General features: G+C 44.9%; 1 protein-coding gene and 1 long non-coding RNA gene across 2 annotated transcripts in view; one reads left to right on the top strand and one right to left on the bottom strand.

Annotated features, from left to right (window-relative positions):
- The first annotated feature begins 358 nt into the window (after positions 1 to 358).
- Positions 359 to 15,959, top strand: LOC108801689 (cytochrome P450 2K4-like). The gene is made up of 9 exons (XM_018573594.1): positions 359 to 539; positions 3,608 to 3,764; positions 5,326 to 5,475; positions 6,917 to 7,077; positions 8,176 to 8,352; positions 10,307 to 10,448; positions 11,355 to 11,539; positions 12,758 to 12,899; positions 15,780 to 15,959. The coding sequence occupies exons 1-9, from the start codon at positions 360 to 362 to the stop codon at positions 15,956 to 15,958; spliced, it is 1,473 nt and encodes a 490-aa protein (XP_018429096.1). The 5' UTR covers position 359; the 3' UTR covers position 15,959.
- LOC108801691 overlaps positions 15,884 to 23,286 on the bottom strand; it is a 14,443-nt gene continuing 7,040 nt past the window's right edge. The window contains exons 2-3 of the long non-coding RNA XR_001942163.1: positions 18,245 to 18,250; positions 15,884 to 15,968 (exon numbers count right to left, since the gene is read on the bottom strand). This is a non-coding gene — a long non-coding RNA (uncharacterized LOC108801691). The remainder of the gene's footprint in view (positions 15,969 to 18,244; positions 18,251 to 23,286) is intronic.

Below are 23,286 nucleotides of genomic sequence, written 5' to 3'. Positions count from 1 at the left end.
TCCCACCGCAACCCCCCCCCCCCCCCCCCCTACACACACACGCCCTCCTTATCTACACAGCATATGGCAGAGGTATTCTGTAGGTTCACATAGCTGAGATGGGCAGGGCTGATCATATTGTTCAAGATGACACTGCAGAATGCACAGAACACATCAACACTGGAGTAGTGGCCGGACCAACAGGTATTCCTGTGCAATTATCAAACGGATATAACAAAGCACTTTCACTTACATATTTAACAAACCAAGACGTAGCAAATAAGAGAAGTCCGTTGTCTGAGTTTACATAACCTTTATTATTGGTTTTCCTGCTATTACCCATAATGCCTTTGTTCCTCCTCTGTAGATATTACAGGAAAATGTTGGCAGTTGACCCTGTGACGATCCTACTGACTGTTGTCATCATCCTCTTCTTGGCCCATGTATACAACAAGAAGCAAGAAAAGTACAAGAATTTCCCACCTGGGCCCAAACCACTGCCAATCATCGGAAATATCCTCAGTATCGATATGAAGAAACCACATAAGACATTTATGGAGGTAACATTCTGCTTGTCCTATATCAAGTGAGGCGATATAGGAACTCCAACAACAGCTTTAAGTTTATTTTTGCACAGCGTGGGCAAGAACAAAATCTTTGGCTAGCCTTTGTATCCTTTTAACGAGGTCAGATTAATACCACTCATTCATATCAATGCCTTATCAACAGATCCATGGAGAACCCAAAGTGGGTGACCGGTAGTGATGAGCCAAACATGTCAAGGTTTGGTTTGCTTGGACATTCACTAAACCTAGCCAGAAATCTGGGTTTGGTGAACCTCCAAGCAAACTGAACTGAGCCCAGTTGCTAACATCCTAGCAATCATTGATGTTGTGTGGGCTGCATAGAGTCATTGGTTGCTAGGACACAGATGGGGGTTTGGCAGGTGAGTTAACTGGCCAAATTGTTCACCTGTTTTTTGAACTGTGAACAGCTTGGGTTTAGGTCAAACACATGGTCCTCCCAAACTTGAAGCTCAACCCTAGAGGCCAGAAAGTAAACAATACACTATGTCACCAACGATACAGAACAAGCAGTGCAGGGGCAGTGTCAATCAAGACACAATAAAGTGGCATTGGTGGGCAGGATAGCTATCTGGAATCATTTAGTGTACATCAGAATATTTCACTGACTGTCAACAGCATGATATACAGGTGATTGGGTGCCACCCATGGAGGTCCTTCTCAGGGGAGGACTGGAAACCTTTGGCCTGGATGGGCAAACACAACTGACTAGTCCTTTCATGGTAGGAACAGATTTCCTGTGGGCTAAAGAAAGTGTGCCATGCCAAGTGGGTTACGCAGTGATTGGTAATGATGAAAGTTGGGTGTTGCTGAAGGAAATGGTTGATTATGACACACCTTTTCGAGTCTTCCATTGTGGCTCTCTGTAGTTGGTTGAATGACATCAAAAGAAATTGGTTCTGTAAGACTTTCCTCTACCAGATGCTGTGATCCAGGTCTGGAAAAGGTAACAGGTCACCATATAATGCCCAGCATATGGCGCTGACTGTGGATTCCACTCTGATTGATGTCTTAATGGTGAAGTATCTCCAATAAGAGCCACCAGCTCATTGTACTTTATTAGCAAATGTCCCCCCCTGGTCCTGGTGCTCTAACCCACACTATGTTGGCAATGCAGAACTCCCGCCAACCACAAATCTAGGCTTGCTCACATTTATGACAGACTGAAATCAAAATGAAGTGTTTTAAAGGCAGAAGGTGGAAGAAAAATATATTTTTTATGTGGTCTTCATAATGGCCCATCTTAGGAAAGACTTCCATCATTCATTATTGCAGTAGTGCCTTTGCTTCTCCAATACTGAACATTTGTTGAAAACTTTGCTGAAAGCTCAAAGACATTTACAGTCTACCTAAGCGGAGATGATCTCTGGGTTCAAGTCATCCGTGAGTTCAACTGGAAGCCAAGCTATTCCCAGTTCATTGCATAAGTGAATGATATGGCCAGTTCGCCCACTCACCAAACCTTTGTGTGTGTCCTAGCAAGCAATAACAATGTGCAAGGATGGTTGCTAGGATGCTAGCGGATGGGCTGCACAGCATCATTGGATTCTAGGATGCAGAGTGGAGCACCATAACAACCTATAGAGTTGTGGGGCCACCAGCCACTTTGCAACCAATGACGCTGTGTGCCCCGCACAGCCCCACACCATTATTATTATTTTTTTAATGGTGTGCCTGTCTGCATTCTATCATCCAATGCCGCTACGTGAGATGTTTGCCAAACGCAGATTTTTATTTGGGTTGGTTGAATGTTCAAGGGAATCTAACCCAGGCCCATCTGGCTAATCATTAAAGAGGAGCAGGGATAGGCAAAGTTCTGTGGTGCACCAGGCAGGGCTGTCATACTGTTTGGAATTTCAGAGCAACAAGGGCACTGTGTTGTCAGCCCAAACAGGCAGTTTAGGGCTTATTGGATTTCTGCCAGATAGTCATGTGTTTTTCTGTACATTGTTTGTAAAGGGATAAAACATGACAAAATGTTCATATACTGCAAAGAGGTACTAATTTTTTTTTATTTGCCCTGACATACATCTACTGGCTGATTGTGGGGGCAGGTGCAGCATTTAAGTGTGTGCAGCAGCCTAAACATGACTATGGGAGGATGGGGCTGCAAGTGGCTACAATCTTACCCGAAACTGCACATTCATGCGGGTCTGGGGGGGTCTGGGTTCCTCCACCTGGATGTAGATGTAGCGATAACTCCCCGCAGGGAGCCGCTGATTGCCCGGTCCTCATCTAGTCAGTCTAGGGGTTGATTTTTTTAGCTGCACACATTAGCACTAACCGCCCATAAATTGATGTACACTTCAGGAGGCTACTTGAACAGTTTATTGAACATACTCTGTGGTAGAGAGGGTATAGGGTCTAGGTGTACAGGCCTCCTTAGCTCCAGACTCACCGGATCTTATCTTCAAGGGAATACATCTCCACAATCCATGAAAGAACACTGACCAGGCTCTGAAGTCCATCTAAATCCAAGGCACTTCAAAGTCACTGGTCCTGGTTCTTCCATCTTTCAGGCATTCTCCTGGCTGTAAGCCTCCAAGGAAACCTCTCCTTCAGCAGCTCAGCCAATTCCCACACACAGGCCTCGGCCTAGCCTGGGGGGCAGGCTGAGCAGGACCATGGCTGGTCCAGGCGAGAGAGAGAGAGCACATGGCAGCTCCCACCCATATATGTACACTTTGTCAGCAGACACCACTGGCTGCAAGAAGCCCAGTGATTGGCTGCTGTACTGTACACATATCACAGTGTCTCCTATTGGCTGTCCCCAAATATGACAGTCTCACTCCGCCCAGGGGGGTACAGACAAGGTTAGACACTTGGGAATTAACCATGTACTTGCTGCTACAAATCCAGCCAGGCTGTCTACAGCCCTGGCACATCACTAAATGCATGGTAGTCACATCACAAAAGGTAATGGGCGCTACATAGACAATGCAGCTCAACTTTTAACTGGAGACATGTTTGTAATTTAATTTTTGTCATTTAAAGTGATACTATTACTTTTTCATTATATCTCTAATTCTTTATTCCATTTTCAGCTATCCAAAACCTATGGTCCAGTGATAGGTGTTCAGTTAGGGATGGGGAAGATAGTTGTCCTCTGCGGACTTGAAGCTGTGAAAGATGCTTTAATCAACCACGCTGAGGAATTTTCTGACAGACCAAGGGCACCAATACTTGATAAAAGAGAATATGGTACCTGTTTTATTTATCTAATAAAGTAGTGTTAACACCTATTGTCTAAAGAATATGAACGTCAGTGTGCAAAAAAAGTTGACTGGATGATCAATGCTAACAGCTTGCGTTCCTAAAAATATATTTTTATTGGATGTTCATGTATAATGCATAAGAGGAGGAGCAATACAGCAATCTGGACATTTGGTTTATTGGTTATCACTTCTGCCTTGCAGCACTGGGGGTCCCTAGTTCAATGGCTCGTCAGGACACTATCTGCAGGGAAATTGCATGTTCTCACTGTGCTCACATGGGTTTCCTCCCACACTCCAAGGACGTGCTTGAAGGTTAAGCGGCTCCTTTCTGAATTAGCCTTGTATGTATGTGAGATAGGAACCTTAGATGGTATACACCTTGAGGGCAGGGACTAGGGATGCACCGATACCGTTTTTTCGAGTACAGATATTTATCTTTCAGTACTTGCCGATACCAAGTACCGATACCCATACCACCGCTAGCATTGCATTACACACCGCCGGGCTTCTTGATTGCTCGGGGAAGCCGGCTCAATGTTTCCTTGCAGCACTGCCGGTCAGAGGATATCTCCCTCTGACCAGAAGTTCCGGTATTAGGAGTAAGTATCGGAGCATTTGGGCGAGTATGAGTACTTGCCCAAATACTCGGTATCGGTGCATCACTACCAGGGACTGATGTGAATGGACACAATGTAGAGCACTGTGTTAATTGTCAGTGCTATAGAAATAGCTGTAATAAATAAATATGTATGGTGTGTTGAAGTTTAACCAGCTTATATTTTGCCTTCCCTGGTTCTGCAACCATAACCCCCCCCCCCACTATGATCAACTTACAAATTGCTTCTAAAATCTTTCTATTTTCCTTACATACCTTATTTTAGTCCCAGTGATGTCATCACTTGGTCTATGTGCTTCTCCATACAATGCAGGCAGATCATGGCTGGAGGGAGGGGCCGGAAGGGTGCTTTACACAGCTATCTCAAAACATCACACCTCCTTGCCTCAGTACTCCACTGGTGAACCTTACATTGGCTTTTAGGAGGAGTTATTTAACTACCAATGTCAGCCAAAAGGAGTGGATATTCCTAATCTGGCTCTATTTGCATTTTGGCCACCCTAGGTAATGCCCACATGTGATGCTGAGCCTTCATGATTGAAAGAAATGAAATCCAAAACATTGAAGGGGTGGGCCATATACAGTCAGAGCAAAAGGGCTAGATCAGGGGTAGGTAACCTTAGCAATCCGGCTGATGTGAAACTAGAAATTCCATCATGCCGTGGTCTCTGTGAGTCATGCCTGTGGAAGTCAGAGTCTTGCAATGCCTTATGGGACAGCTGGAGTGCCAAAGTTACCTACCATTACTCTAGATGATGCTGGATGTCCTCCAGCCAGGAAATGAGGTGGGCTCTATTTGACTTACTGCAGCTTCTAAGGCACATTGTGAGAAGCTCAGAGTAAACAATTTCAGTCCAGGAGAGGAGTCAGTATAACTGTGCAAGACTAATGTGGAAGGCCGGAAATGTAAGTTCTTATGTTTTGTGTTTAGGCCTTGTTTTTTCTAATGGAGAAAACTGGAAGGTGATGAGAAGATTTGCACTTTCCACACTCCGAGATTATGGGATGGGAAAGAAAACTATAGAAGACAAGATTAGCGAGGAAGCTGAATGCTTGGTACAGACTTTTACGTCACAAGGAGGTGAGTGTTCGCCGGGTCAGTTCAAACCTGACATGATGCCATTGGTCCTGCTAATTGTCTTTTATTAAGTAACTTGTTGCCAACTGAGGCATTTTCAACTGAGATTACCTTTAGCCATCATGCAGAGTCTGTATATGTTAGGAGCAAATATAGCCATTTTCTTGTGCTTATATAATTACGAAGGTTACATTTGGTCGTGCAGTCTACCTCCCTACCAGTTTTTGCCAGTCTCCCAATAGTTTTCTTCCCACCACACCACCATCATCATTTACAATGCATTGTACTTGATGATATAGATGTGCCTGTCCACATTCGGGAGATGAAAAGCAGAGGAATGGACCATCGTGAAGTATGTTCGGTATTCCTCTTTATTTGATCATCCCTCGAAAAAATAAGCACTATTTTCTTCATCGGCTGCCGAGGGAACAATGTTAATTATATAAATAATGATTAGAGTTCCACTTCAAACCACTTGCACTTTTCCCAGAGTTCTATGAATAGATACGCAGTCTGTGTTAGGAGATGTAAGTATGAATTTTCTTATATGCAGGGGATACTTTACTTTTTAATTATTATTTTAGCAACAGTGTCGCTTTAAAGGAACAGTGGCATTTCCCATGGGTCAAGGTTTGCAGGCAATGCCCAGGATGGCATTCCTAGCACCCTTTGTAATGCCTAAGGATCAGTGGATTATGTTGAGTGGTTTGGTGAGTGTACTCTACCCCAGGTACAGTGAAAGTAGATTTATGTCCACCCCAATGATTCCTAAATAGTTCCAGCACTGACATCTGGTGGCAGAGCCAGTGGCATCTGTGAAGGATCCTCTGGCTGCTTAGAGTTAAGTAGTTCCTTTAACATTAGTTATCTCTTTAGGTGCTTGCATGTATTTTCCTATTAACTAGCAATGTAAGATTTTTCCCTACACATTGGTAGCCAGATACAGAAAAAATGCACCTTTCATTGGTAGTTAGTAGAAAGAATGCCCCTTACATTGGTGGTCATTTGGAAGAATTCCTCTTACATCATTGGTCATATGGAAGAATTCCCTTAAATTGGATAATTGAATAATCCTGTCATTGGTTGTCAGAGGGGAGACTATGTTAAAATATCCATCAACTGTTGAGACATGGAGACATATTTAGTTAATTGGTCCAGATGTCTTAAAACTCGGGAGTTAAACCTTAAAAAGTTCCTAACTATTAACAAAAATGTATCTTATTTGTGTATCACTCGGCTGTAGATCCTCCAATCATCTCTGAATTGGTGCTGACACTGTCCTTCCTTCTGGAGGGGGGCTACTTTGTTTCCTGGTTCGTGTGTGTGTTGTAAAATAGCCACTGCTCCAAGCCTGTTCACTTGAGTGTTCACTTGCTAGATGCATTCTATTTTATACAATATGCCTTCAAATGGTCAAATGTAATTGTTTTTCTTTTGATTTTAGGGAAGCCTTTCAACAATCGCACCATCATTAATGCGGCTGTGGCCAACATAATTGTATCCATACTACTGAGTCGTAGATTTGAATACGATGATCCAACTATACAGAAGCTCATGAGTTTAGTTAATGAGAATGTAAGACTCCTGGGCTCACCTATAGTCAGGGTAAGTATAGATCTGCATAGGTATGTTGAAAAGTAATTCTTCATTTACCCCTCATTCTCCATGACAGCCAACCAGGAGACTGCTCCTCCCACCTTAAAGTGACAAGAAACACACAGAGTTAAAAGCCTCATCCACCCTTACCAACTCTTTGTTTTCCTGTCTCCTTGAGGATAGAGACGATTCTCTTTGGCTGTTGTTTAATTGTATTTTCCAGCTCATAGTTTGGTCTTCAGGTTTTTACCTTTTTTAGCCCTCATTTACATGTGTAACGGCCGGCCCGTACAGATCCGTGCTGCGTGCACGGCAATATCGGGCCACTCCCGGGAAGGACAGGTGCTGCGTGTGATTTGTATGCAGCAGCCTGCTCTTCTCTATGGGAGTATGCGGCCGTACACCGCCCTACGCTCACCCGACCTGCACGTCCGTGCAGGTGCGGGTGTCCATACTCGTTCACTGACAGGATGGATCCCTTGTGCGTCCGGACATGGACATCCTCACCCGTACGGACGTGCAAGGCGAGTGAGTGTAGGGCGGCTTACGGCCGCATCCTCCCATAGAGAAGGACAGGCTGCTGAGTACAAATCACATGCAGCACCTGTCCTTCCCGGGAGCTGCCTGATACGGCCGTGCACACAGCACGGATCTGTAAGGGCCTGCCGATACCCATGTGAATGAGGACTTAAGGTTCCCTTCACACCTTTTGAGTCCGGTGCATTGTATTGACACACATCCTGTGTGTTGTGTTAAGGCATTTGAATGGGCTGCCAACACACCAGAATGGACAGAAAAACCCCACACACCTACGCTATTGTTCCTGACACAGCACTGAGCTTGTAGCCCAAATCAGTGGAGCAGCCTATTGTGACAACGCTGCGCCTCTGTAGAGTAAAGTCAATGAGTGTTGTTGTCCTAGGAGAAAAGGTGTGTTACTGGCCGAATCACCAGGTGAAAATTAAATAAAAAGGCCTCGAAAGTCAAAACATCTAAGGACTGATACACTGCAGGATATTAGATTTTTATCAGAGTATTTAACTAGAATAAAAAAAATCACAGAAAAAAACAATAAATACTGTTTTTGTTTTGTTTGTTTTTTTAAAGCTGTACAACAGCTTTCCATTTCTCATAGGCTTGCTGCCCGGAGGCCACAAGAAGATGGTTAAAAACCGACAGCAGATTCAGAGCTTTATAAGAGAGACATTTACTAAGCAGAGGAAAGAACTTGATGTAAATGACCAGAGGAACCTTGTTGATTCATTCTTGGCCAAGCAACAAGAGGTAAGGATTAAAATGTATCATTCATCTGTGTATTTAGCCGTTTCCCTGGCTTTTAGCAACATTCAGTAATTTTTTGGTGTAGCCGCCTTTCCCTAAATGGGATGACTACTTAAATTTAGCTAAGCTGGGCTGTAAACAACCTAAGCCAAATGGATAATGCTGTACCATTTGGTCTACCCTAAACTCAGTGAAGGTTGGTGTGTGACCCTGGCAGTAGAGCAAAAAGAGACAATAGTGCCAGGTAACAGTCTTCTTGGCCAACCGCTTGGAGGCTTATTGCCAGTGGTGCATGCTGGGGAATATTTAGAGCTCATCCCATGAGTGTATCTTCTCCCTGGGCTCCTGCTTGGAGTAGCATGTGTTGCTGACTCTGGTATAGTTAGGCATTCTGCCTAGGTTTGATGTGTCTCAAAATGGAGGCCTGGATTTGGCCCTGAAGATCTGATATCTGTAGAAGGGGAAGCTGGGTAGAAGTTTGAACCTTGCAGGGGCCTAGTTACTCTCTTGGGTGGATGCACAGAGAAGTCTGCTAGTCACCTGAGGTTCTCATACATACCATGATGCTGGTCCCCATCAAAAGACCCTCTGCACTGCATAGTCAGAACTGGATACAGAGTCAAGAGTCTGAACTGCATTCTGGGTGTCACCTTTTCCCGTCCCATCTAGTAAGCAACAATGCAGAATAAAATCTTTAAATACCTTAAAGTGACTGATGCCCAACTACATTCACACCGCACAACCAGCCAAGGATTTACCCATGAGATCAAATGCTAGCCCACCCTGCCTTTTGAGGTCCCTCACATACTTTTGGGGATCACGGGGGGTACTACACTGGTCAAGTGCTGGTAATCACCCACAAAAAAAGAATCTTGGTAAAGCCTCCCTATTGAATTTAAAAGAAATCCTGTTGTTTATGCCAATGACTTCCTGCTTAATGGCATCAGCGATCTGAAATCTCAACTGGCCTCTACAGCGTTGCCACCACAGTGCCCATGACCCATTCTTTAAGAAAGAAAATGACTTACTATGTCCTCTGCTGTTATAAGCTTCACATGTCACTGGCAGTAATGCCTGTTGGGACAGAGAGGACATCAATAAGCCACCAGGACTAATAGTAAGCTGTTTTCTAAGGAAGCAGAGCAGACACCCTGCAGTGTCAATGCTGCAGAGTCTATATAAACCTGCAGATTGTTGCCACCACAGTGAACATGCTTCATTTCGATAGCATGGCTCATTTTGTCCCATTGCATAGTCACATCTATATGCCACATATGCCACATCTCACCCATCAACCAGGGTCATGCAGAGAAAATGGGGGTCATGTGATCTGCAAAATAAAAACAAAAAAGGTATTTCTGATGTTTTTATTTCACCCTCTACTAGTTGGTGACATGCCCTATCTAAAGAACTGGAGATAACAGCTGGGTTTACAACCACCAAAAACAAAATGCTTTTGTCTGCTTTATGTTTTTGGATGGCCTGATTGGAATAAAAACATGTGGGCAGTGCTAGGTTAGTGGTATTTAAAGGGACCAGGCAAGACAATGTTTCTTTTAGATATTCTGGTTTTATATTGGTATATCAATGCGGTAGTTGTCCAACAACAAATTAATGGCAAACTGGCACTTTCTCGGTTATGGCACAAAGTAGCTCAAAAAAGGTAGACTTACGGGTGGCAGTGTGCTTGAGTAGTCCAATGGAAACACTTTTATGTAAATCCAGGAAAATTATGTTCTTTTTGATTGAGTTGGGAAAAGTGAGAATCTCAGTTAGGATGTTGTCCTGTCTGTGTCCACAATAGGGACATGAACATGCACCTCCATCTTGTCTTCTCCTCTGCTCATTTTCCATTTATTCTGAAGTAGATAAGTAGACCTGGACCCATTGCCAGAGAACTGCTGCTACATTGTATCTACAGTAACTGTCTCGTTATCCTCCATCTCTATGTCTGCAGGGGAAGCCGGAATCAACTCTGTACTTTCATGATGAAAATTTAACAGTCCTGGTGGCCAACTTGTTTGCTGCTGGAATGGAGACAACATCCACCACTCTGAGATGGGGCCTCCTACTGATGATGAAGTATCCTGATATACAAAGTAAGACATGGTGCTCTAACCTCTGAACCACATACCATGGAATATCACTTTGGTATGTTCCTTCTAAGATCTGGTTTTCTCATGGTCAGCACCTACCGAACTTTGAGAATAGTGCTATGTGCACTTGTTTATTAGCAAATTACAAAACAGCATTGCCTTCTGAAAACCAAAGGTTGTTTAGTGTGTACTGGTTTCAGAGAGAGAGTGGAGTGGTTAATATATTAGGGGGTAACCTTGTACATTGTGAGGATGAAAAAAGTAATTGGACATCTAGGCTGTGGGTTGGAGTGCCAAGGTTGACTACCCTTGATCTAAATGCAGGATTTTAAGTGTGAGTGAAGCCTTATACTTGCCTATCCAGTAGCCCAATCCTTCTGCCTCCTCTCTGATGCAGTACTGCAGCCTCTGTCAGATTCTTTGGGATATAAAGATGCCCCAATAAAAGGGTTGTCCCTAAAATGAGGCAGGCTGAGCCGTTTGCCTAAGGCAGCATCTCATTGGAGGGCAACTGGGTGGTGAGGGTGGTGGCAGGGTGGTGGCCACAGCATCCCAGATTCCTAAGAGCTGTTAGAAACCTGTGACGATCTGTATGACTTACCGCCCAGCTCACTGACATCACCAGTTGCCAGGAGCTGCGTGGGACACTCTGGCATGCGTCCAACAACCAGTGACCATTCCCTGCCAGCAAGCCCACCACCCCCAATGGCATTGCCTCAGGAGGCGAATACCTTGGGGACAGCCGTGCCCACTGCACACTGTTGTTCCATGCCCTGACCCCTACATCACTTCAAAACACAGCAGGTGAGGAGTAATTGGAAGGAGGGGAATCCTACATTTTAGGACTATACTCACTAAGGATATACATTTATGGAAATTTACATTTATTTGATATCATCTTGCCAACAGAGAAAGTACAAGATGAAATTGAGAGAGTCATTGGTACGGCTCAGCCGAGGTTAGAGCACAGGAAACAAATGGCGTACGTCGATGCTGTCGTTCATGAGGTACTGCGCTATGGTGATATAGCACCGGGAAGTGTTCCACATGCAACGTCACAAGATGTCACCTTCAGAGGATATTTTATTCCAAAGGTGAGTGCCCGCAGTTAAAGTAGGTGCAAACCTGATTGCTAATATCTCACATAAGACCGTTTTCACTCTTTTCATGTCTGCAGCTTTCATTAAAATAATGAACATGTGCAGTTGCTTCTATTTTTCCATCATACTTTAGGTGCCAGTACTTTAGGGTTTCAGGGTGACATCTGCCCCTAAAAAAAGCTCCCACTCCCTCAAGCTACTATCTTTTGGCTTCTGTTTGCCATTGAGAGGGCGTGGAATATCTCATATCACCCGCACTATGGCGTTTACTCTCCTAAAGCAAGGCTTTGATGTCTGTAAAGGTACTCATTTATCCAGGTCTTGGTTTAGCTTGCACCAGTTGTCACATTCAGCTGGACTTAATCTGTAATGTTGAAGACATTTGGTAGCTTCTCCAGGCTATTTTTTCAGATCCAGTGAATGTCAGGAACATACCTCGGGATTTATATCCATACATGCAAGCTGATTGGCTGCAGTCACTGTTTGACCAAGATTTTTGCAGAGCGGCTCCTTTGGCAATAGTCCATTATCACGTACCTGGTTGGAGACTGGATGCATGAGGAGGCCTCCCTTGCACCTCGTGTTCTAAGGTCTCTGGAAGTGGGGACAGAGTCCTGGCAGACAACGAGTGGCACGGGTGCCAGTGGTGTTAATACCGTGCAAGCTGAAGATTTGGTTCTGCAGCAGAACTGGGTTAATCCGAAATCCAGGGTCAACAAGCTGAGGTCACACCAAGCAGGCAGAGAAGGTACACGAGGATGAGACAAAGGCAGTCCAGTAAACAATCCATGGTCAAAGGCAGGTGGCAGGCAAGAATGGTCAAAACAATCCGTGGTCAAAGGCAGGCTGCAGGCAAACAAGGTCAAAGTAAATCCGGGTCGAAGCAAACAGGCAGGAATCACAAGAAACTGGGATCAAAGGACACAGGACTTCAGGTCAGGCTCTTGCTATCCTCATGTACAATGCAGGACTTCTGATCATAGATTGTACATGAAGATGTTTGCGACCAGCAGAGAGGAGAAAAGTGGCTCTGGGAGAATGTTCATATAGCACGGAGGAAGCTTGTTGGAGCGTGGCATAAGGTATAGTCACCTCCTAGACAAAATGAGCATTTCACCCTTCCAGTGGTAAATTGTTAATTTTGGGCCAACATGTTGTATTTCTTCATCTATTTGTTATATGCTAACTGGTTGACAACAATGTTTCCCGCAGGGAACCACAGTCATCCCAGTGCTCTCCTCTTCATTGAGAGACAAGTCCTACTTTGAAAAACCCTACGAGTTCTACCCAGAACATTTTCTTGATTCTGCAGGCAATTTCAAGAAGAGCGATGCGTTCATCCCATTCTCTATTGGTAATTCACAACATTATTTTTGTATTATTGATTTCAATGTTGTAAAAAATTGAAAGTTCTGATTAAATTCAATGATACGAAATATAAAACCGGTATCCACTATCATAGTGTCCGATGGACACATCTATATGCTGAACTTGCTGACGAGAGAATCTGTTGTGTTGGAGAACTACCTGTACTGGCCAGTCTACCAGCTAAGGCTGTCATATATGAAGACTACATAGCACTAGGAAGGTTTTCATCTCTCATTTACAGAGTTCCTGTTCTTCATACTGAAGAGGGATAAGAGATATTGGGAGTTTTCATTTAAACACTTGGGACATTTTTGCAACATTTTTCCTTTTGGCAAAATTCATTGATGCCAATGAGGATGGTAAAACTATGGTAGTATTTGGTGGTTTTAAAGGCGGACCTTACAGTAAAATCCAGGTTCTGCTTGTACTGTTCAGGTCCCGTCCCCCTATATAAATCACTGGCAGATAGTAGTTCCGTAATGTACTTATAAAGTAAAAAGTCAAGGTCTATCTTCCACCTTGACTGTCCTTAGGCGTTCCCTAAAGTCTCATCTCTTCAGGTAAGCCTATCGCACCTCAACCTAACCACTGAACCATCACATTCTCAAATAATTCATCCCCTCACAGCTCCCTCCTCATGTATCATTTCCCCCTCCTCTTTTAGATTGTAAGCCCTCAGGGGCAGGGCCCTCCTTACCATCCTGTCTTTAATTGTATTGTATTGTAATTGTAATGTCTTCCTTACATTGTGAAGCGCTGCACAAACTTCCTGAGTGACCGAAATGTACAAGGGTACAGGTACTCTTAAGAATGAGAACACTCATGGACCTATACACACACACACACACACACACACACACAACAGGTTGGACTTGATGGACCTGTGTCTTTATTCAACCTCAAATACTATGTAACTGTTAGCGCTATATACATACTATGTAATAACAATAATAATAATTTATATTCATCTTACCACCCACGAACCCAAGGCAGGCAGGACACTTTGTGAGGCAGGCACAGATACCATTGATACCATTGTTATATTATGTTCCAAGGGAAAATGGGATTCTTTTCATTTCTTTGCAACATTGTTTACTGCGTTTTAGCAGGTTTATGACATCATTATGGTGTCATAGGTAACTTTTTTCTCTGATTGGTGGATGTCTTCTTTAAATGTATGGTCATTGCATGCCTGACAACGAGGTCTGGCGTGGATTCGATATGTAGCACTGACACTGTTTTTGATGTGATCACTACAATACATCATTTGAACTGTTGATCCATTGTGTTCTGGTGACATACAATATGTTCTTATGCAGCTGCTGATACCCGACAACCTGCTACAAATTCCTATAGCACTTTCTTCCTCTAGGCATTGTATATATTAAGTAATAGGGTGACATCACATTCCTTTCAGCTTGATACTGGGGAATGCAGGCAGAACAGCCCAGATCTCTTGAGAAGACACTCTTGTAACAGTCTGGAGTGTCTTCTCATTAAATTTCGCCTGCCCTGCATTTCCCGGCAACCTTCCTTCGATTACAGATACATTTTAAATCTACTTTTTACAGAAGGGGGGGCCCAGGCAGTATAAGTGGACCTTGTATTTTACTTTGAGGTCCGCTCTGAGGGTACACTGGGCTTTAAAAGGCTCCTCAGGGCTATGGAAGCTGGACCTATTTCTGTACCAACAAAATGGCCCAGCAATCCTAGGCCCCATTATTTTAATATTTTAAATACATATATTAAATTAATATAAAATGAATGTGACAGTATACAGATAACTATCAAGTATACAAAAAATGAAGTTAGATACCATATAGAGCCCTCCTACCATTGAACACCCAGAAGATCTTGTAGCTGGTGGCTGATGACATCACTGTCATTTCAGAAACATTTTCTACAGTTGTAGAGAAAGAAAGGAAAAAGAAAATGAGGCAGGCTAGCTGCAGAGGGAGAAGGGTTTATTGTGGCCAGCAACAGAGTGAGCCTGAAGATAAGCTTTAAAGCAGTCCGAACAAGAGTGTAACACCACAGACCACGATATGACTTTCTTTGAGTACTATAGACATTTCAGATGTTTTTCGCCACACGCAACCAACAGGGGTGTAACTAGAAATCACAGGGCCCCATAGCAAAATTTTGTATGGGGCCCTGTGATCTCTAGGTATGCCCCTTGCAGAGCCCACCTGACATCCCACACAGCCCACCTGAGAGTGACCCTGCGGAGCCCACCATAGACTCTCTATGGTGGGCTCTGCAGGGTCTCCGGTGGGCTGGTCACACCCCTGCACACCTGTTACCTGTCAGCCCCAATCCGCTGTCAGCCTTCTCCACCACCGGGCCCTACCTCCTCCTCGGTCGCCGGTGGGCCCTGCCACCGGACCTGGCCTCTTCTTCCTCCTCCACTGCCGTCAGGCCCCGCCTCCTCCACCGCAAGCTGCTGGCTGTTACTGACTCAGCAGCGGCTGTGAGGAGGAACGCGCCGCTGCACAGAGAAGTGGTGCCTTCCCTCTCACTGCCTTCAGTGACAGCCAGCAGCCTGAGATGCCATAGCAACCCAGGCGGCCCGCAAGGCATCAGGGGGACCCCTTTGTTTCTCGTCCTGGCCGGGCCCCCCTGTGCTGCCTGGGACCCTGTGGGGGGGTCGATAGTTCGGCTGCTGGCAACCAAACAGCCAAGTGCTGATATACTTAATAGCGGTGCTGCTCACTCCCATTTAGGAGCACTCTTGGCGCAGCCAGAAGCAACCTGGACATGGATGTTGCATAAATCCCATGTACTGCATATCTAATACTTTTTTTATGATCAGATTCTACTATATGGCTGATTTAAATGAATTAAACCATTTTCTTTCTTTTCCTAGGAAAAAGAAGTTGTGCTGGGGAAACATTGGCTAAAATGGAGCTATTCCTCTTCTTTACAACACTGCTACAACACTTCACCTTCAAGGCCCCTCTTGGAGCTGTGCTGGACCTCACCCCTGCCCTGGGGGCTACAAACCCCCCATTACCTCATGAAACCTGTGCAATCCCCCGCACCTAGATTGAGCCTGCTGGGAAATACATAGTAATTTATTGAACACTGCATCTGCACGTTGTAATGAACTAAAAATAAAACTTGTCAGTTTCTTGATTTATTGTTTCACATTAGCAAAATCTGCTTATTCCTCGAATAGCTCTTTTAAAATGGTGACGATAAGGAGGTTTGAGCATATTAATATTAACTATGAAATTCTCCCTTCCCTGATCCTTAAAAAAAAAAAATGCAGCCTTCTATTCAGTTCAAGTGATCTCAGGCTGACCTACGTTTGCAGGCATCTTCAACTTCCAGTGCAAAATTTTAATCTGAGCCTGCGTTTTTTTATAGTCCATATCCCTAATTACCTAGTGAGGTAGCAGGATTACCCTCTTAACCTTTTTTATGGTGACCCCCCTAATGAAAGTCAACCTAGTCTCCAATACATTAATATTTGACAGACTGAGGTAAACACAAGAGGGTCTAGCAAGGATAATGAACCCGGTGACCTTGCATCCAACTGAGTCACAAAACTGAGAGTTCCAATATTATCAAGTTATAATGAATCAGTTTGGTATGCTGCTGCTGTATTTAAGCCAAGCAATAACGTACAAGTTAAAAAAATATATTACACATGCAAAATACACTATTACCAAAAGTATTGGGACGCCGGCCTCTACACGCATATGAACTTAGTCCGTAGGGCTCAATATTGAGTTGGTTCCGCCCTTTGTCGCTATAACAGCTTCAACTCTTCTGGGAAGGTGTCCACAAGGTTTAGGAGTGTGTCTATGGGAATGTTGGACCATTTGTGAGGTCAGGTACTGATGTTGGATGAGAAGGCCGGGCTCGCAGTCTCCGCTCTAATTCATCCCAAAGGTGTTCTATCGGGTTGAGGTCAGGACTCTGTGCGGGCCAGTCAAGTTCCTCCACCCCAAACTCCCCCATCCATGTCTTTATGGGCCTTGCTTTGTGCACTGGTGCGCAGTCATGTTGGAACAGGAAGGGGCCATCCCCAAACTGCTCCCACAAAGTACGCTGGACGCTTTTTCACAGGGTCTGTGTGTTTATTTACAATTTTTTTTTATGTGTAACAAGGGGTACTATGTACCACTTACTCATTCATTTAGAGGGGAAGATCAGATATATGGAGGCCCCTTATGTCAAAGAGGTCTTCCAGATTCCGATAAGTCCCACCCAGGTCGTTGGAGGAGAAGGCCGGGCTCGCAGTCTCCACTCTAATTCATCCCAAAGGTGTTCTATCGGGTTGAGGTCAGGACTCTGTGCAGGCCAGTCAAGTTCCTCCACCCCAAACTCGCTCATCCATGTCTTTATGGACCTTGCTTTGTGCACTGGTGCGCAGTCATGTTGGAACAGGAAGGGGCCATCCCCAAACTGTTCCCACAAAGTTGGGAGCATGAAATTGTCCAAAATGTCTTGGTATGCTGATGCCTTAAGAGTTCCCTTCACTGGAACTAAGGGGCCAAGCCCAACCCCTGAAAAACAACCCCACACCATAATCCCCCCTCCACCAAACTTTACACTTGGCACAATGCAGTCAGGCAAATACCGTTCCCCTGGCAACCACCAAACCCAGACACGTCCATCGGATTGCCAGACAGAGAAGCGTGATTGGTGCACTTGGTGATGTAAGGCTTGGATGCAGCTGCTCAGCCATGGAAACCCGTTCCATGAAGCTCTTTACGCACTGTTGTTGTGCCAATCTGAAGGCCGCACGAAGTTTGGAGGTTTGTAGCTATTGACTCTGCAGACAGTTGGCGACTTCTGTGCGCTTCAGCATGCGCTGACCCCGCTCTGTCATTTTATGTGGCCTACCACTTTGTGTTGTTGCCAGTAGGGATGAGCCGAACACCCCCGTGTTCGGTTCTAATTCGAACTTTCGAACATGGAAAAAGTTCTAATTCAAACTTAGAACTCAATGTAAGTCTATGGGGGTAGAACTCAGAAAATTAGATGTGCCCATTTTGAAGCCTTATATGCAATTTATTGGCCATACAAAGGTGTATGGGGATCCGAGTACTGCCCTGGGGGACATGTATCAATGAAAAAAACACTTTTTAAAAATACCATTTTTAAAGGAGCAGTGATTTAACATCACTTAAAGCAGTGGTTCTCAAACTGTGGGTCGCTGTGTGTCCTCCTCAGCCCTCTCCTAGCGCAGCAGTGTCAGTTCTCCTGCCACGCCGCCAGATGTCACTGCAGCAGCCACGTCATCCCTAAATTTTACCGTTGGGGGACACCACAACTTGGCAAATGTTACCAAGTGGTCCCGGCCCTAGAAAGGTTGAGAACCACTGACTTAAAATGAAGCACTAAATATGGTGCCTGGGGGGTCCCCTTTCCCTGCCTGTAAAGTGTCACATCTGTATTATGTATAGGACCTGCTGAAGCAAAAATGACATTTATAAAGAAAAAAATTACATTTAAATTGCCGGTAACTGTGTATTGGTAATTTAGTGATTCTCTAAGTCTGATGTATAGAAGTCTAATATATACAGAAGTCTGATATACAGAAGTCTAATATATAGAAGTCTAATATATACAGAAGTCTGAGATTTAGAACTCTAATATATATAGAAGTCTGTATTATATTATATATACTATATCGTAATTATATTAATCACTAACTATACTAGAACCCTCTTTATCTCCTACAGCACACTACATAGAGCCGCGGTGTCAGCAGCCTTATATAGTGTGCTGCAGGGACTAAGCTGTGAGACATGATTGGGCAGAGTCATCGTGACTTTGCCCAATCATGGCTCTATATGTGTACTGAGCCCTGATTGGCACAGTCTTGCACCTGACCTGTGGTCAGGTGCAAGACTGTAGCCAATTACAGTTTCGGAGGGCGCAGTGCATTGTGGGATGTTCCGTGGTCGAACAGACCGCGAACATCCCGCAATGTTTGGCGTTCAGCGAACGCTAGAACAGGCTATGTTCGAGTCGAACATGCAGCCCATCACTAGTTGCCAGTTGCTTCTACTTTGTTATAATACCACTAACAGGTGACCGCGGAATATTTAGTAGCAAGGACATTTCATGGGACAGCTGAATCCAATGATTTGGAGGGGTGTCCCAATACTTTTGGTAATATAGTGTATGTGATGCCAGTATACAGTGTTGCTGACACTGTCCGTGAGAAGCATACTGTTCTGTATTACAGAAAGCAGGAATCACCAGCACTCGGTAATATTGTTCAACAAGTCCATTTATTTGAACAAATCGTCAAAATGAAATATATAACATTGAAAAGAAAATGTATATTCCTATAACACTATAATGTACAATATGCAGGGCCGGATATCCCACGAGGCCAACCAAGGCAAAGCCTCGGGGCAGCAGGGAGTAGAGAGGCAGCAGGGGTGTGGAATTCCTATCTTCCGATGCCAGGATGCTGGCGGGTAGCTGTCTAGAATTTTAAAAAAGCCTACAGGCACTGCAGGGTGCAGCCCTGGGCCTCGGCCGTGAGGACCCAGAAGACAGCCGCCTGAGTACACGGGCGCACTGAGATGGACACCAACGGGCCCCCCCATCTCTGCCCCAGGGCTGTGTTTGAATAGGTACTGGGCCCCCAGTAGGCTCAGGGGGGCACCGGCGGTAGTTCCGCCACTGATGCAACCCGCAGGTCTTCCATTCTCCATTGGGGGTGGGGAGTTGGGGGGTCGGCGCATTGACGAACCTGGCCTTGGGGCAGCAGAGAGAGTAAATCCGGGCCTGACAATATGTTTGCTAAAATGTAGAAGTTCATATCAAAATGTTTCATATACTGTAGATTTGGAAACAAGTTTTACAAGTATAGTTGTTTTTTGTAATGAAAAGAGATTTGTATTTTTTTTTTGTTTTTAGAATACGAGACGAATGAGTACGGAGTCCTTATTAATAAAAATGAAACATAATAATTAGCCTCGTCCTCGCTGGGAATTACGGGAGTATTTCTTCACTCTTAATTAAAGTATCGTCCTCCACGGGCAGCAATACCATGAGGAAATCTTTGTAGGTTTTGCTCTCCGGTGAATATTCCAGCCCTGGGCTATAGTTATGTTAAAGTGTTTGTACACGACGACACACTCAGGTGCGGGTAAAGGTAATGACAGGTTACCTCCAAGGTATATTTCCCTAGGTAATGCAGCTGATAACTAAACACAAGTGAAATGATTTAGATTTCATTCTGAATATTGATTTCATCTATTGTGTTTTTACTTTACTTGAAATGAATAAACCAGTAATGTATTAAATACATTTAAAGGAGAACTATGAGGCGAGTCAAAATCACTCAACTTCATAGTTTGAGCCAACGCGTGACAATGTAACTGTCACAGGTCGGCTCTATAGATCGGGAAGTGAGTGAACACATAGAGTCGCTCGCTCACTTCTCGATCATCTCGCTGCAGAGAGCTGTGTTGCGATATATCTTAGTGGACTTTTTCAGACACACATAGATTTGCAATAGAGACGGAGGTTTTGTTTGTTTGTTAATAGAAACTTGGTTCATACAATGGAAGGGGCCAACTAAACAAACCGAACTGGTTTTACACAATGGTGTAGCTTGTCCTGTATTGATTTGTATCACAATGGGATGGTGATCGTAAACAGTCAGGCCTAGCCTGGTCAAGACTCAAATCAAATCTTGACTACTGATGGCAATTTATGGTACAACGCTGCCACCTAGAGGTGGGAAAGTGAAATGTATTGCATTTTCCTAAAGGTGAAAGGGGCGTCGCTTCCAAAGTTTTAGGCCAGTTTTCTCTCAATAAAAAGGAGTAGCTGAAAGGTTGAGGAGCACAGCACTTCCCCAGACGAGGGCTTCACAGGAGGGGGACAGTACAAATTGGAGTTGTCCCAAATGCGCAAGGACTGACGTGTTATGGCGCTATTGATAGTGTGTCTGTCTTTGGGTGAAATCCACAGCAATTTATCTATGGCATACGGGTCACAGTCCAAAGCCTCGATCGATACCCACAGCGGCTGGAGGGGAAGGATGGGGAAAACAAAAACAACAGGTTAACGAACAGCATTTAGAACACATGGTTCTGACCCTCACTACGCGGTCCCCGCTGTGGGGAAAACCGCGTGGAGGGGCAGAAAAATAGTCCCTAGGCGGATAACCGTCCGAACTAGGGCTGTTGGGGGGTACAGTGACCACTACCCCAGCGTCTCGGGGAGAGACTAAGAAGCTAGCTAAACAAACAGTAACAAAAAGTTAGCATCATTGAACAGAAACCAATCACTTCCGACCATTAAAGGGATATTCCAAGGGATGGTATGCTGGATCTTGGAATGGGGGAGGTATTTGGAGCCCAGGGTGACATAGGGGACTACGTGTTATCGTGTGGCGTGTAGTTTGGTAGGCATTGCGATAATGTATCCTCAATGGTCAGGAGCGTGAGGGGATGGAGCTGCTTAAGGGCAGAAATACGGCAAGGCGACACCTGCTTACATTGAGGACCTATTGGTACAGCTCAAGTGCGCCTTCGTTATGGTCGGGTATTTAGATTTGAGCGTGGGCCTAGGGATAGGTGACCTAATATGGTAAAGGGTCTTCAACTCTGAGGGATTGGGTGTACGGATAATGGTATGGGGGATAAAGGTTAGACTATGCAGGTGATAACAATATAATGTATATGCATAATAAGGAAAATCCCAACAAACTTCAGCCTCCTGAGTGGGTACCTGGATATGGCAACCTGGAGTTATCAAGAGTGGTGATCCATATAGGGAAAGAAAAAAAGATTTCCCTGGCATTGTGGCTCTGCTGTCTCTTTTTGGGAGTCTTAGAGGACATGATCGTGCGGCCGAGACACTGCGGTACCTGTCGGTGAGTCCGGTCAGGTGATCGGTGCGCTCAGCTGTGCTGTATTTCCCCCGAGACGCCGGCGAGTGACCGAGCTGCCTTAGGGCACGTCAGCCATCCAGCACGCCGCGCATGCGCCCCCCGTAAAGTACTTTTAATGCTACTGGGTCAGTTTCCTTGAAGTTTACTGCAAGAACAGACAACAAATAGAAATTAAAGTTTTGCCAAGCTTTACAGCTGGGCTCATCCTTGAGATAAGCTTTACGTCTCTGGGATTTGTAGTCCAGAGCATTACAGAGCTGTGACTGTCAGTCATGGCTCCAGGCCCGGCGCTACCGCAAGGCAAGTCAAGCGGCCGCCTGAGGGCGCTGAAGGGGTGAGGGCAGAAAAAAACAGGGCATTTTGACAAGTACCTGTACTTGTCAAAATGCCATGATGCTTGCGTTATGTTTTTTTTTTTTTTTCTTCACTCACCTTTGGTGCGGTGTGACTGCCAGAGCATCCCGACACGCACGGCACCTCTGGCAGTCACCGGACAGCTAAGTTAGGGCCCCACCTGGAGCTCCTCCCACCGGACCAGCGCTGACTCGCCGCTGCTCTCCAGCACAGCGCTGACTACAACCTCACCAGCGAGGCACCTTCATCGAGCAGTAAGTGAGGGCAAGGTGGGGTCCCTATTAAGAACTAATGATTATTAGCAGGTGATAATTGTACATCTATTGTCTGCAGTGTGTACTCTATATGTACTACATATAGAATATACACTGCAGACAATAGATTTACAATTATCCTATGCTAATATGAATGGATTAAATGATCCATAGTACATAGTATGTACATAACATGTAGTTGTACTACGGATCATTTAACCCATTCATGTTAGCAGAGGTTACTAAGAGCTTTTATTTGCAACCTGTGATGCTCTGTGCAGCTTCCCACCCAGCTCACTGATGTCACTGGAGCTGAGCTGCACACTTTGGTTGGTTGTCCCGCTGAGCTCCTGGCAGTCAGTAACATCTTTGAGCTGGGTAAGATGACAGGCAGAGCCACTGAAAGTGTGGTCTGGCATCCACCCCCTTTTCACTGAATACAAATTAACAAATCAGAACAACAACGTCAACCCACCCCATCCCAATGAACATTCTCTACCAGCACCCCCCACCCTTGGGAATGACATTGCCTCAGGCGGACAACTCTGTGAATACTTCAGCTTCATAGTAATATGTTCTGAGTGAATCCATCCAGGTTGAATCTCCTTTGGGTTCAGCAATTCAGCAAATGGTCATGTAAATGTGATTTAAATTTGATGTGAATCCTATGGGGGTGGTAACCATCTTGTTAATCAATCCTGGCCACTTGTAGGGCTTATAGGCAAGGTATTGTCAAAAAAAGCTGGGCACTATGCAACAATGCATACCAGCAGGCCCGGATTCCCCACAAGGCCACCGAGGCCCGGCCTCGGGGCGGCAGGGCGCAGAGGGCAGCTTTGGGAAAGCAAGGCTAAATGTAGTGTGAGGAAGCCGGCGCTTGTTCCCCCCCC

Source organism: Nanorana parkeri, unplaced genomic scaffold, assembly GCF_000935625.1.
Source record: "Nanorana parkeri isolate BGI_ZX_2015 unplaced genomic scaffold, ASM93562v1 scaffold2444, whole genome shotgun sequence".
NCBI classification, from domain to species: domain Eukaryota; kingdom Metazoa; phylum Chordata; class Amphibia; order Anura; family Dicroglossidae; genus Nanorana; species Nanorana parkeri.
This window is presented reverse-complemented; position numbering and strand designations above follow the sequence as displayed.